This window comes from Centroberyx gerrardi, chromosome 3 (genome assembly GCF_048128805.1).
Source record: "Centroberyx gerrardi isolate f3 chromosome 3, fCenGer3.hap1.cur.20231027, whole genome shotgun sequence".
NCBI classification, from domain to species: Eukaryota; Metazoa; Chordata; class Actinopteri; order Beryciformes; family Berycidae; genus Centroberyx; species Centroberyx gerrardi.
This window is the reverse complement of record NC_135999.1, coordinates 25-14,669: the sequence shown is the minus strand read 5'-3', so window position 1 is coordinate 14,669 and position 14,645 is coordinate 25. Positions and strand designations below refer to the sequence as shown.

Genomic DNA, 14,645 nt, shown 5'->3' with positions numbered 1-14,645 from the left:
ACTCCACTGTATACTTTCCAAACTTCACGGGCATCAACAACAAACTTCTGCCTTCCTGAAAAACGTTATGCAGGAATGTGTTTTTTCCAGGCAACAGTAGAAAGACCAAATTAATATACAGAGATTTACAGTGTAAAACAGGCAAAAACATCATGCTACTATGAGACAGAGAACAGAGGAAGGAGAGAACAACATTAACTAGCATCATCTTTAACTTGAACCCAGCATGTTAGCATCCTCAGCTAAGAGGCTAACAGCCACACTGTCAAACTGTCCACACAAACAACGAGGGAATATTTGTCCTTCTGTCAATGTGACAACAAAACAAAACACCTGAACTTTTCTCTTTGACATCAGAAAAATGATGCTGGTTTTTATTTTATCCAGAGGCAAACTGAAATGTCAGACATCGTCGCTTTACCAGGGGATGAGACACAGTGTCAGCCCGTGTCAAAGGAGGGGGGGTCCAGAAGGTCGCTGGTTCAAATCCCTGGGCTGCTGGGAAAAACAAAAACCTGGACAGGGGGAAGTGAATAAGTAATAAGTTCTCCACTGCTCAGGATCGGCTCAGTCTCCTCCAGCAGCAGACTGGCTGAACTGGGAAGCTCCCAGTATGAATGATGTGTGGAACTGTATGAAGGTGACGCAGGTGGAGCTGTCAGCCCCTGGATGACTAAAGGGCTTTCAGGTGATGTAACCCCATTGATTAGCACACTAGCTAACGTATCTAGTAGCAGCTAGCGTTAGCATGTTCACATTAACATCAGTGTGTCTGCTGGCTAGTTAGCTAGCTAACAGTTTGTTCAGGTTAACTGAGCTGACTCTTCTCAAGCTACAACTCAGAGTGTTTTGGAGTAGAGACTAGGGCTAAAGACAAGACAGTTTACTGTGTCACAGTAACCAAATCCACCTTATCACACTATTCACTTTTACTGAGAACGTTACTGAATGGATCTACAGCCACACCACAACAAGCTGCAGCAGCTGCTCTCTATTTCTAGCTGCTTGCTACAGATTTACACTTTATTAACTAACACACAGTTCTCCATGTTCCTCCATCATGGAGACTCAGTTGGTTGGTGATAAAACTGTAAAGCATCTATAAACATTTAAAAAAAACTTCCAATCAGGGACCCAAAGAGAAGCACCAACATCTACATGTAAGGCAGAAGTTCACTGCTAAATACACAAACTGGCCTTCTGTCATCAGGGAACTCAGTGGCTACTGAATCCCGAAATTCAACGGCCACTTTCAGTATTTTACCAGCCTAGTAGATGCTTCTAGAATATGACTCCAACAGACGGTTGGCTACCTGTGGAGCAGACCAACATATCAGACAGATGTTCCAGGTGCCTGGATGTTCCTGGGTTTCAGTCCGGTCTCAGTCTGGTGTCCAGAACGCTTTTCTGAAGTTTTGGACTCGTCTCTATTGTGACTCAGACTTGACCTCGTCCTCTATTGGATGTTGGCATGACTTTCCTGCCTATCTAACAATTTTCAAAGATATGTTTTTTTTCTCCATCTGGTCCACTGGTGTCTATTGTCTTGCCAGCACTAAAGACAATTTGAGGGATTCCACCTGTGTATCGTACGTAATGTTCCTCAAACTTCTTTGCATTGATTAGTTGGATGTTGAAGTATTGAGCATAAAGCTCCTGAGACAGATCGACATCTCTGCTGATCCTGAAGAAACTCCATTATTTTTACATTTGGAAAGACATGTTTGCTGTTTCTTATCTGTTTTGGTCTTGGTCTTGAATAGCACCTGATTTGCTCTGGTCTCGGGCTTGACTTGGTCTCGACCCCCTTTCGACTCGAACTTGACTGGACCTGGTCTTGACTTGGACTTGTCTTGACTACGGCCCTGACTGGTGTTATATACAACAAAGGCATTATGTACATGTGCTGCGGCCTCTAGTGGCTCCTTCGAAGAAATGCATGAATTCCTCAAAGAAGACATTTCTTTGGCCAACTGAGTCCAAACTATGGAAAGTAACAGTTCAGTTATGAGAAGAAATATTCTTTATTTGTTTTTAGAAATATTGCTGCAAAGGTCAGTAAAAGATCCTTTCTTGTTGGAAGATGGGGTTTGGAGGGAACATGCATCCTGAACTGAAGTGCTGTCTCTGGTTGTGTGTCATACAGCGGTCGTGTCTCCATAGTCTCTGTTCCAGCGGACGTAAAGCTCCAGAGTCTGCGGCCCAACGCTCCTCTTGATCTTCTTCAGCGACTCCACAAAGTCACTGAAGCGAATGTTTCGTACCTGCGGACAGACAGACCGTCCTGTAACTGAAAGGCTGTGGGTTCGATCATCGCAACAGTAATGAACTCCAATCAGAGTCCGCTGAGCAAGGTACCAAACCCCTGACCTCTGACCCCTGAGGTGAGGCACATTACATGTATGTGTCTCTATGTGTAATATGTGTGCTTTGGCTATTGAAGTGCTCTAAATTCCTCTAATACAGTCCAGTTAAGTATTTTATTTATTTAACCAGGTTAGTCCCACTCTTTCAAGGGAGATGTGCAGTAAGAAAGCAGCATGACAATAAAATCTAAATAAAACCAAAGTCACATTAGAATAGATACAGTATAATGCACAGAAGGCAGAGTCCATGCTGCATGAAAACCTTTATCCATCAAGCACACACTAACATGTAATTATTACATTTGAATAAAACAATGAGAAAAAAGACGATGTCACCTCATCTTTACATTGGCTGCCTGTTAAGTGTCAGAACTGATCTTAACATTTTACTGATCACTTTCTGGTACCAAGATTGATCACAGATCTGTTAACCAGATGATACAGCCGAAGGTCCTCAGGCAGCTTCCTATTGGTGGTTCCAAAATGTAGATTAAAAACAAGAGGTTCCTATTGGCTGCTCCAAAATGTAGATGGAAAACAAGAGGTTCCCATTTGTTCTTTGCTGTCAGGCCTCCTAGACTACTGGTTATAGATGACAGATTATTGATTATAGATTATTGATGGGTTCCTAGACTTGGGGTCAGCCTGCCTGAGGAACACAGGCTGCAAAATCTGGATCATCATTTAAATAACTTCTTAAAACTTATTTTATTAGACTTGTTTTTATGTAATGACCTTTTGTTTGTTTTTGACTTCCATTTTTGATTTTGTTTTTATCCTTTGTAGAGCGCTTTGTGACTGCATTTTGAAAAAGTGCTATATAAATAAATATTATTATTGTTATTTCCACATGGTTAGGTAGCAATGTCCTGCAGCCATAAGAAAGATTTGTTAAACTTCGTGTAGATTGAAATGTTACCGTTTCTGCTTGCTGTGCACTTTGACACGATCTGCTGTTATACCAAAAACACAGAACACTAGAAGAGCTGTGAACTCACCTCACTGGCCGCCATGTTCCTCACCTGGTCCGGACGCAACTCTGCAACACATGAACCGGATCAGATTCACATGACATCATCTAAACTACTCTGCAACACATGAACCGGATCAGATTCACATGACATCATCTAAACTACTCTGCAACTATACTCTACAACACTATACTACACTATACTACACTATACTATACTATACTATACAACACTAAACTATACAACACTATACTATACTATACTATACAACACTATACTATACAACACTACACTCTACAACACTATACTATACTATACTATACAACACTAAACTATACAACACTATACTATACTATACTATACAACACTATACTATACAACGCTACACTCTACAACACTATACTATACAACACTATACTATACTATACAACACTATACTCTACAACACTATACTATACTACACTATACTATACAACACTACACTATACAACACTATACTGTACTATACAACACTACACTATACTCTACAACACTATACTCTACAACACTATACTATACTATACACCACTATACTATACTATACTGCACTACACTAGGCTGGAGGTGTTCAACTCAGAAACCAGATGGCAGTACAAGCTGCAAAAGGCTTGGAGAAAAAAAACAAAAAACAAAAAAAAAAGGAAGAAAATCAATGAGCTGTTTTTATTCAGCTGTCATAATGAACAGGTTGTGACTGTACAGCCTTCACCATCACCATCATCATCACCACCACCACCACCATCATTATCATCACCACCATCATCATCACCATCACCATCATCATCATCATCATCATCACCATCATCACCATCATCATAAGTTCTGGTTTATTATAAATGAAATGATTAATTGTATGTATTTGTTATCATTCAATCGATAATAATTCAATAATCCATAATAATAATAATAATTATTATTTATTTATAATTTTACTTTTACACTTGAGAATAAGTCACACAACTATAGAAATGTACAAATATAGATATTACACTTTACTATTACCATGGTATTGCAATTATAGTTACTTTTTTTACATAAAGGAGAAGAGAAAATTCCATTCTATTTTTCTTGTGTTCAGGGGGAGACAGAAGTATATTATATGTATATTATATATTTTAACCCTAAACCATAACTGGTCATTATTATAACAAGTAATATCTATAATAACTATAAAGTAAATCAGTGTGAATGAATCCGGGTGAATCTCACCTCTGATTGGACCCAGGGAGGCGTCTTTAGCCAATGAGGTCAGGTCGCTGCCGGAGTAACCCTCCGTCATTCTGAACCAATCACAGACAGACAGGACAGGAAGTACAGATGTTCAGCTTCCTGCTTCACATCCTAACAGTCTGATCCCACTACCTGCTTCTAAAACTCTTTTTTTTAAATCTGTTAAACATTAAAGTGCTGTCTGCTTTGTTTACAGAAATAGACACGAGTCAACAGATTTCCTCAGTACAAATTTCCACAAACTACAAGAAAATATGAACATTTTAAGCTTTTTCTTCTGAAAAATAGCTAATAGCAAATAAAAAATATCAAATAGCTATCTCATGGGCAGCGTGTAATTCTAAAAATCAATTAGTCGATCAATAACTGATACCATTTACCTGGCCAACTGGCTCAGTTCTCTCTGAGTTAAAGGGTTTCCATGTTTCCCCAACAGGTTCTTCAGCAGCTTGAAGCGAGTCTACAGACAAAACACCAACACACATCCAGCTTTACAGATCGACCGCAGTAATCAATAAAGTCTATTAATATTCATCACATGTCTATTACTACATATGGTGCAGAGAGACTGTAGAAGAGCTATGGAGAGTTTTACATTCATATTCAGTTCATATTCAACTTCATGATTTGTTAGAGCCGAAATAGATTTTTTGTTATTGTGATTATGTAAATATGTAAATGTAATGTAATCTAGTTATATTGTTTGTATGCAGACATTATATGGGTCGAATTATTTAAGTATCGTTTATTTTGTTACATTTTTTATTGTATGACATAGCACTGTGGATAGGTAGAGCCATAGCTGCTGTTTGATGGCTGCAGGACCGCCCCTTTAATACAGCGGGCTCCCTTTGTGTGTGGCAAGCGGGACAGCTTTTTGACCGCAGTGAAATGTTTTGAATGTTTTTGTTTTGAAAGGCTAAACGCCAACAAATATGGATTGAAGAAGAATATTTCGTTAGGTAAAAACATGTTGTGAATTTCGGAAGTGATTATATCTATCTTTTTTCAAGAAATTTTGACTTTTGGACTTTACAACGCTCTGGAGTTATTGGAAATGTTTGGATCACGCGAGTCGGAAACAATCCTACGCCGCCACCACTGGAATCTAATTCTACATGATTCAATGATTCAGTATCTCTAATGTCTACAAGATCCAGTTTGTAAAAATGTCTCATTTAAAAAGTTCCATTATTTGGTTTAATGTTGTGCTGTCAATCATTTAGTTTCCTTTAAAAAGGACTGTAACATCTGACCCTAACCCAAACTGTTGACTCACCTCCTCAGTTGGTAGAGCCACATAGACACGCTTAGCAAACCGCCTAGAGAGAGAGAGAGAGAGAGAGACAGAGAGAGAGAGAGAGAGGGAGAGAGACAGAGGGAGAGAGACAGAGAGAGAGAGAGGGGGAGAGAGGAGGGAGAGAGAGAGAGAGAGAGAGAGAGAGAGAGTGAGAGACAGAGAGAGAGGAGGGAGAGAGACACAGAGAGAGAGAGAGTGAGAGAGAGAGTGAGAGAGACAGAGAGAGAGAGAGAGAGAGAGAGAGGGAGAGAGGAGGGAGAGAGAGAGAGAGTGAGAGAGAGAGAGAGTGAGAGAGAGAGAGACAGAGAGAGAGAGAGACAGAGAGAGAGAGAGAGAGGGAGAGAGAGAGATAGACAGAGAGAGAGAGAGAGAGAGAGAGAGACAGAGAGAGAGAGAGCTTGCAATGTTGTAATGTTTACACATTTCTTTATTCTAGTATATCTTTAATTGTACTTACATTTTTTGTTTTTATTTCACACTTGCTTTGGCAATGTAAACATGTTTCCCATGCCAATAAAGCCCCTTTGAATTTAATTGAGAGAGAGAGAGAGAGAGAGAGAGAGAGAGAGAGAGAGAGAGAGAGAGAGAGAGAGAGAGAGAGAGAGTAGCTGGAAGGTTTTACTGCCATCTAGTGGCTGAAAACAAAACAACATGAAGATCTGACCTGAGAACAGCTTCGTCCAGCTCCTGAGGCCTGTTGGTCGCCCCCATCACCAAAACCCTGTCCTCACCTCCGGACTGAACCTGCACACACACACACACCTGTATGGAACCAGCCAGTCTGCCACTAGTCATATTATACTTTAGTAAGGCAGAAATATTACACATTTAATCTTTAAAGAACATGAATATTGGCAAAAATGTCATCAATTGGCAGCTTGAATCCAAAATATTGGTATCGGCCTTAAAAACCAAAATCAGTCTGCAGCCCGAGGCTCTGGATTGGGTTTCAAAAGCGGCTGAATTTCAAAAACAACAATGGCCGCTCACGACAGTTTAAGCGATGCAGCTTTGGACTCAGTTTTGTCTGAAATGGACAACATAAATTCTTTAAAAACAAAGTCAGCTGTGAAGGCTTTGCTGTTTTAGCTTGATTTATCAGTTAGCTCCGTTAGCGGCCTAGAAACTTGTTTTTATTGTTTCACAGATCAGTGAAGCTACGAAGCTGAAGATCACAGCTGCACACTGGTGATCTTCCTGATCCTTCACGGCGCTGCCAGCTTGTATTCTGCAGTCAGACGCTGCTGAATGAAAAGTGGTGGAATGTGCCGGAAACGCCAGTGTCATGAAAACCTTACGGTTCACGGCACATACAGACGGTAAATCTCCTTAGCTAACATTCTATTACTGTGAATTTATCAGTGATGAAATATTTAATGTTTTCCATGGTGTAGGTAGCTAACCTATGTACTGTGTATATATACTGAATATATACAGTATATTATATACTATATACCAGCTGAATCGTTTCCTAACGTGCCGAGCCGACGGATCTGTGCGGTGAACAGAATACAAATGTTCCACCAGGTTGATCAGTCCAATGCTAAAACATTTTTAAATGTTGTTAAAAAATGTTGGAAAACAAGTTAAAAACTTAGATGTTGGATAACAAGTTAAAAAATTAGATGTTGGATAACAAGTTAAAAAATTAGATGTTGGATAACAAGTTAAATAATTAGATGTTGGATAACAAGTTAAAAAATTAGATGTTGGATAACAAGTTAAAAAATTAGATGTTGGATAACAAGAGTATTTGACTAAACAGAGAGACAGAAGCAAAACACAAACGGACACTAAGCTAAAAACATGGAGGAGAGTTTTACCCCGTCAAACTCGATCAGGAACTCGGTCTTCAGGCGGCGGCTGGCGTCGTGTTCGCCTTCCCTCCGCTCACACAGCAGACTGTCCACTTCATCTGACAACAGGACAGGTGAGACAGGTGAGACAGGAAGACAGGTGAGACAGGGTGAGACAGGTGAGACAGGGTGAGACAGGGTGAGACAGGAAGACGGGTGAGACAGGGAGACAGGTGAGACAGGAAGACAGGTGAGACAGGGTGAGACAGGAAGACAGGTGAGACAGGGTGAGACAGGAGAGACAGGTGAGACAGGAAGACGGGTGAGACAGGGTGAGACAGGAGAGACAGGTGAGACAGGAAGACGGGTGAGACAGGGAGACAGGTGAGACAGGAAGACAAGTGAGGCAGGAAGACAGGTGAGACAGGAAGACAGGTGAGACAGGGAGACAGGTGAGACAGGAAGACAGGAGAGACAGGTGAGACAGGGAGACAGGTGAGACAGGAAGACGGGTGAGACAGGGAGACAGGTGAGACAGGAAGACAAGTGAGGCAGGAAGACCGGTGAGACAGGGTGAGACAGGAAGACGGGTGAGACAGGGAGACAGGAAGACAGGTGAGACAGGAACACAGGAGAGACAGGTGAGACAGGGAGACAGGTGAGACAGGAAGACGGGTGAGACAGGAAGACAGGAGAGACAGGTGAGACAGGGAGACAGGTGAGACAGGGAGACAGGAAGACAGGTGAGACAGGGAGACAGGTGAGACAGGGAGACAGGTGAGACAGGAAGACAGGTGAGACAGGAAGACAGGAGAGACAGGAAGACAGGAGAGACAGGTGAGACAGGACGTGTAAAGTGTATGAACATGTGTTGTAAGCACATCAAGTGTACGAACATGCGTGTTGTAAGCATGTAAAGTGTATGAACATGTGTTGTAAGCACATCAAGTGTACGAACATGCGTGTTGTAAGTATGTAAAGTGTATGAACATGTGTTGTAAGCACATCAAGTGTACGAACATGCGTGTTGTAAGCATGTAAAGTGTACGAACATGCGTGTTGTAAGCACATCAAGTGTACGAACATGCGTGTTGTAAGCATGTAAAGTGTATGAACATGTGTTGTAAGCACATCAAGTGTACGAACATGCATGTTGTAAGCATGTAAAGTGTACGAACATGCGTGTTGTAAGCACATCAAGTGTACGAACATGCGTGTTGTAAGCATGTAAAGTGTACGAACATGCGTGTTGTAAGCACATCAAGTGTACGAACATGCGTGTTGTAAGCATGTAAAGTGTACGAACATGCGTGTTGTAAGCACATCAAGTGCACGAACATGCGTGTTGTAAGCATGTAAAGTGTACGAACATGCGTGTTGTAAGCATGTAAAGTGTACGAACATGCGTGTTGTAAGCATGTAAGGTGTATGAACATGCGTGTTGTAAGAATGTAAAGTGTATGCACGTGTTGTAAGCACATCAAGTGTATAAACATGCGTGTTGTAAGCATGCAAAGTGTATGAACATGTGTTGTAAGCATGTAAAGTGTATGAACATGTGTTGTAAGCATGTAAAGTGTATGAACATGTGTTGTAAGCATGTAAAGTGTATGAACATGCGTGTTACCTATGAAGATAATGGAGGGCTGCAGCTCTCTGGCCACAGAAAACAAAGCTCGAACCAGTTTCTCCCCTTCACCCACCTGATAGAAACAACCAACAGGCTTTACAGTTTAGTTTTTATTTTTTATCTTTTTATTTCTTACATTTATGTAAGACTAAAAAAACAGCACAACAACAATTATTAAAAATATACAACATACATATAAACATATCAACGCTAATGCCTGACACATGGCATCTGGCCTAACAACAGTAGAAGAAAGCAAAGCTACAAAGTAAAATACAGGATTCTTTACCAGCATTGTAGAGATTATTGGGCAATTTAGCTGTTGTGTTGTGTTGTGTTGTGTTGTGTTGTGTTGTGTTGTGTTGTGTTGTGTTGTGTTGTGTGCTGCATCAAGGGCTTAAAGTAGCTGTGAGTGGATGTTCAGGCACTTACGTATTTGGAGGTTAAACTGGCAGCGCTGATGTTGAAGAAGGTAGCGTTGGACTCCATGGCCACAGCTTTTGCCTGTTCCATAAAATAATAAAGTCATCACATTAAGCTGCTAACAGTGGAATTTGAAATATTTGATTACTTGCCTGCAATGGCTAATCTAAGTGTGACAAATATTTGCCGAATATTTTAGTAACAACTACACTGAGACAGCAAAGCTGTTTTTGGAATAACAGGTTTGTTACTCAAAATGGCGCTCTCTCACCTCGTATTCAGTAATGCTCGCTTGCCTAGTGTTCATATCACAGTGTTTGTGACTGTGTTGTGACCTTTGTGACAGACATAGGTGTCATTTACACTGGAGACTCTGGGTTCATGTCCCCATGTGTCATTTACACTGGAGACACTGGGTTCATGTCCCCATGTGTCATTTACACTGGAGACTCTGGGTTCATGTCCCCATAGGTGTCATTTACACTGGAGACACTGGGTTCATGTCCCCATGTGTCATTTACACTGGAGACACTGGGTTCATGTCCCCATGTGTCATTTACACTGGAGACTCTGGGTTCATGTCCCCATGTGTCATTTACACTGGAGACTCTGGGTTCATGTCCCCATGTGTCATTTAGTCAGTCATTCAGTATAGCAGTTCCTTCAGGTCTGGAGAAAGCTGCAGCTGGTTTGTGAGAAGGACGTAACAGGGATGACTTTGTGGGTTGCCATGTCCGCTTCTTATATAACAGTGAGTTCCGGTCGAGTAATGATTGATTGGACAAGAGGCATTCCACGAGTGCTGATATACAGTATAACAGCACTGGGACTTTTTACTATACGTATCACTCCACTTGACTGGTATTCTAATATAACATTGATGGCTACACAAAACTATCTTAATTCGCTCCAAGTAGCGACAGCGCAAATATGGAGACATTTGACCTTAATTGTGAATGGTTGTCACAGCAGGACGAGGGGGAAGAAAGTAAGCTGAATTCGTCAAAGTAGCTGCTAGCCTGTAGTTGGGAAGTTGCCTCGAGTTACCATTACTTGATAATTAGCTTTGTTTATAGAACTGTTGTTTAAAAGCAATATCAATATATGAGAAGCCATGTGAGCGGATGACTGCACCAAGTGAGGTGGTGTATATTGAAAAGAGAAGGGCTCCAAGCACTGACCCTTGAGGTTCCCCTGTGGACCAGCAGTGGGATTTAGACACTTCCCCTCTCCAAGACACTCTAAAGGATCTCCCTGAGAGGTTGGACTCAAACCAGTAGAGACCAGATCCTGAGAAGCCGAGCTCAGCGAGTGTGGAGAGGAGGATTTGGTGGTTAACCGTGTCAAAGGCAGCCGATAGGTCGAGCAACATTAGAACAGAGGACTGACTGGCAGCTCTAGCTGATCACAGTGTTTCCACTACAGACAAGAGCGCAGTCTCAGTAGAGTGTCCGCGTTTGAAGCCAGACTGGTTAGGATCATACAGGTTGTTCTCAGAAAGGAATTCAGAGACTTGATTAAAGACTGAGCGCTCAAGAGTCTTGGAAAGGAAGGTGAGGAGTGAAACCAGCCTGTACTTTTCAACCTGACACGGGTTGAGTGTAGGTTTCTTTAGCAGCAGGGTAACCTGGGCTTGCTTAAAAGCAGTGGGGAACACACCCGTTGTAAGTGAGGAGTTGATGATGTGCGTGACTGCAGGGATAAGTGTGGGCGAAATGGCCTGCAGGAGGTTGGAGGGTATGGGGTCCAACGGACAGGTAGTGGGACTAGAGTCCAGCAGAAGCTTGGAGACTTGCTCCTCGGTGAGATGGGTACATGAAAGGAGTGAGACTCTGTTAGCTGGAGGCAGACTGAGCTGGTCAGGCTCAGAGAACTGGTTACTGATGGTAGAAACCTTATCAGTAAAGAAGGATGCGAAGAGGTCAGCAGTGAGCAGAGTTGAGGGTGGAGGTGGTGGAGGGTTGAGGAGTGAGTTAAAAGCTGAAAATAATTTTCGAGCGTCTTTGGCACTGCTGATTTTCTCCTGATAGTAAGTGGTCTAGGCACTTTTTAGATGGGAGGAGAATGCAGATAGGAGAGACTGATAGTCACTGAGGTCAGTGGGATCTCTGGATTTGCGCCATTTTCTCTCAGCTGCTCTGAGCCCCGCCCGTTGCTCTCTGATGACACCGGTGAGCCATGGACTGGGGGGGGGTGTTACGAGCAGGTTTGGATGAGAGAGGGCAGAGATTGTTTAGAGAGGCGGCTAGCGAGGAGCAGAGTGTGTCTGTAGCCTCATTGACGTGGAGTGATGAGAATTCATTATGGGGCATGGTAGCAAGATGTAAAATCTGAAGTGGGAGAGACAGGAAATAATAATAACATAAAATAAAGCTAATTTCATTAGAAAAACAAAATAAAGTAGCTTCAGATTTCACATTGCTGTTGACATCAAAGGTTTTCTCTGGTTTCAGAGCGGCTGACTACAGGAACAAGAGATGCTCCGCTTTAAAAGTGCAACATTTCTAGACCAGATGTTCCTTTATCCTTAAATTCATCCAGACCTTTCCTTCTGGCCTCTATATGCCTTTAATCTGATTATCACACATACTCAACTCACTGCAACGCTCTGGAGAATAAAATCTGTATAAAATCTGGGTCAATAATGTAGAAGCAGCAACGCTCAGTTATTTTGGTTCATGTGGAAAGAGCGGACTGATAGTCTTACTGAGCCATAAATAAATAAAATAAAACTATTATTTATAATTAGGTATTTATAAAATTATATATATAATCTCATATATATATACACACACACACACACACAGATATGTGTGTGTATATAAATATATATATATATATATATATTTATATACACACACACATATATATGCATTTTATATTTATATGGTATAAAATTCAAACCGTTTGTTATTATTTTTACTCAGACTCACCAGCATGGTCTTTCCGTTGCCGGGCGGGCCGAAGAGAAGAAGCCCTCTGGCTGGAGCGCGCAGTCCTGTAAACAACTAGAGAAGAAGAAACTCTGCTGACCGACATTTTAAATCTGACTCACAGAACGCACTGATAATGTTTATTTATGATCTCTGATTCAACTGGACATCAGTTTTTCTACAGCAGACTCTCTCTCTCTCTCTCTCTCACAAACATTCTTCCATCCCTCTGCTTTGCTACAAAGAGTTCCTCAGACACTGAACCTCTCTGCTCACTCGCTGATAAAAGTCTGTAATATAAATGTACTGAGGTCAGAACTCACCTGATAACAGTCTGTAATATGTACTGAGGTCAGGACTCACCTGATAACAGTCTGTAATATGTACTGAGGTCAGGACTCACCTGATAACAGTCTGTAATATGTACTGAGGTCAGAACTCACCTGATAACAGTCTGTAATATGTACTGAGGTCAGGACTCACCTGATAACAGTCTGTAATATGTACTGAGGTCAGGACTCACCTGATAACAGTCTGTAATATGTACTGAGGTCAGGACTCACCTGATAACAGTCTGTAATATGTACTGAGGTCAGGACTCACCTGATAACAGTCTGTAATATGTACTGAGGTCAGGACTCACCTGATAACAGTCTGTAATATGTACTGAGGTCAGGACTCACCTGATAACAGTCTGTAATATGTACTGAGGTCAGAACTCACCTGATAACAGTCTGTAATATGTACTGAGGTCAGGACTCACCTGATAACAGTCTGTAATATGTACTGAGGTCAGGACTCACCTGATAACAGTCTGTAATATGTACTGAGGTCAGGACTCACCTGATAACAGTCTGTAATATGTACTGAGGTCAGGACTCACCTGATAACAGTCTGTAATATGTACTGAGGTCAGGACTCACCTGATAACAGTCTGTAATATGTACTGAGGTCAGGACTCACCTGATAACAGTCTGTAATATGTACTGAGGTCAGGACTCACCTGATAACAGTCTGTAATATGTGCTGAGGTCAGAACTCACCTGATAAATTCTGTAATATGTACTGAGGTCAGGACTCACCTGATAACAGTCTGTAATATGTACTGAGGTCAGGACTCACCTGATAAATTCTGTAATATGTACTGAGGTCAGGACTCACCTGATAACAGTCTGTAATATGTACTGAGGTCAGGACTCACCTCAGGTCTCAGTGCAGGAAGGATCACGATCTCCTGCAGCGCCTGCTTCGCTAAATCCTGACCAGCAACGTCCTCGAATCGAACCGACGACCCACTGAAACACACAAGATACAGGATCAATACGACCAGACCCATACAGATACAGGATCAATACGACCAGACTCATACAGATACAGGATCAATATGACCAGACCCATACAGATACAGGATCAATACGACCAGACTCATACAGATACAGGATCAATACGACCAGACCCATACAGATACAGGATCAATACGACCAGACCCATACAGATACAGGATCAATATGACCAGACTCATACAGATACAGGATCAATACGACCAGACTCAAAAAACAGTTGAATGAATAAATGAAATGAGCAAAGACAATCAAACGGCCTGTCAGGTTTTCTGTATGTGTGACCAGGAGGATGATATCTGATCATTAATCAAAGGATGATATCGACCCCAACATCAGTCTGACCCTAATGATCAGTGAGCTGCTATTGTTCAAAGAGTTCAGGGATTATTCTGTTAACTGGTTTATTCAAGAAAACAAGTCGACTAACAGGCTAAAGGTTCCTGTAAACAGATTAACCTGACAAGACCTGAACCTGAGAACCAACAGCTGGACGGGTTCCTCTGGAACGTAAACATATCTAACAAATAGATGGACGGGTTGCTCTGGGACGTAAACATATCTAACCAATAGATGGACGGGTTGCTCTGGGACGTAAACATATCTAACCAATAGAT

General features: G+C 41.7%; 1 protein-coding gene across 1 annotated transcript; it reads right to left on the bottom strand.

Annotated features, from left to right (window-relative positions):
• Window positions 1–995: 995 nt before the first annotated feature.
• On the bottom strand, window positions 996–13,983 carry LOC144538477 (spastin; the record flags this gene model as incomplete). Its single annotated transcript, XM_078282553.1, has 11 exons — window positions 996–2,264; window positions 3,365–3,405; window positions 4,586–4,656; window positions 4,987–5,066; window positions 5,886–5,928; window positions 6,571–6,650; window positions 7,730–7,821; window positions 9,330–9,405; window positions 9,765–9,836; window positions 12,689–12,763; window positions 13,890–13,983. Coding segments are annotated over 11 exons (850 nt in total), but the record flags the coding sequence as incomplete, so codon positions are not given.
• Window positions 13,984–14,645: the final 662 nt, after the last annotated feature.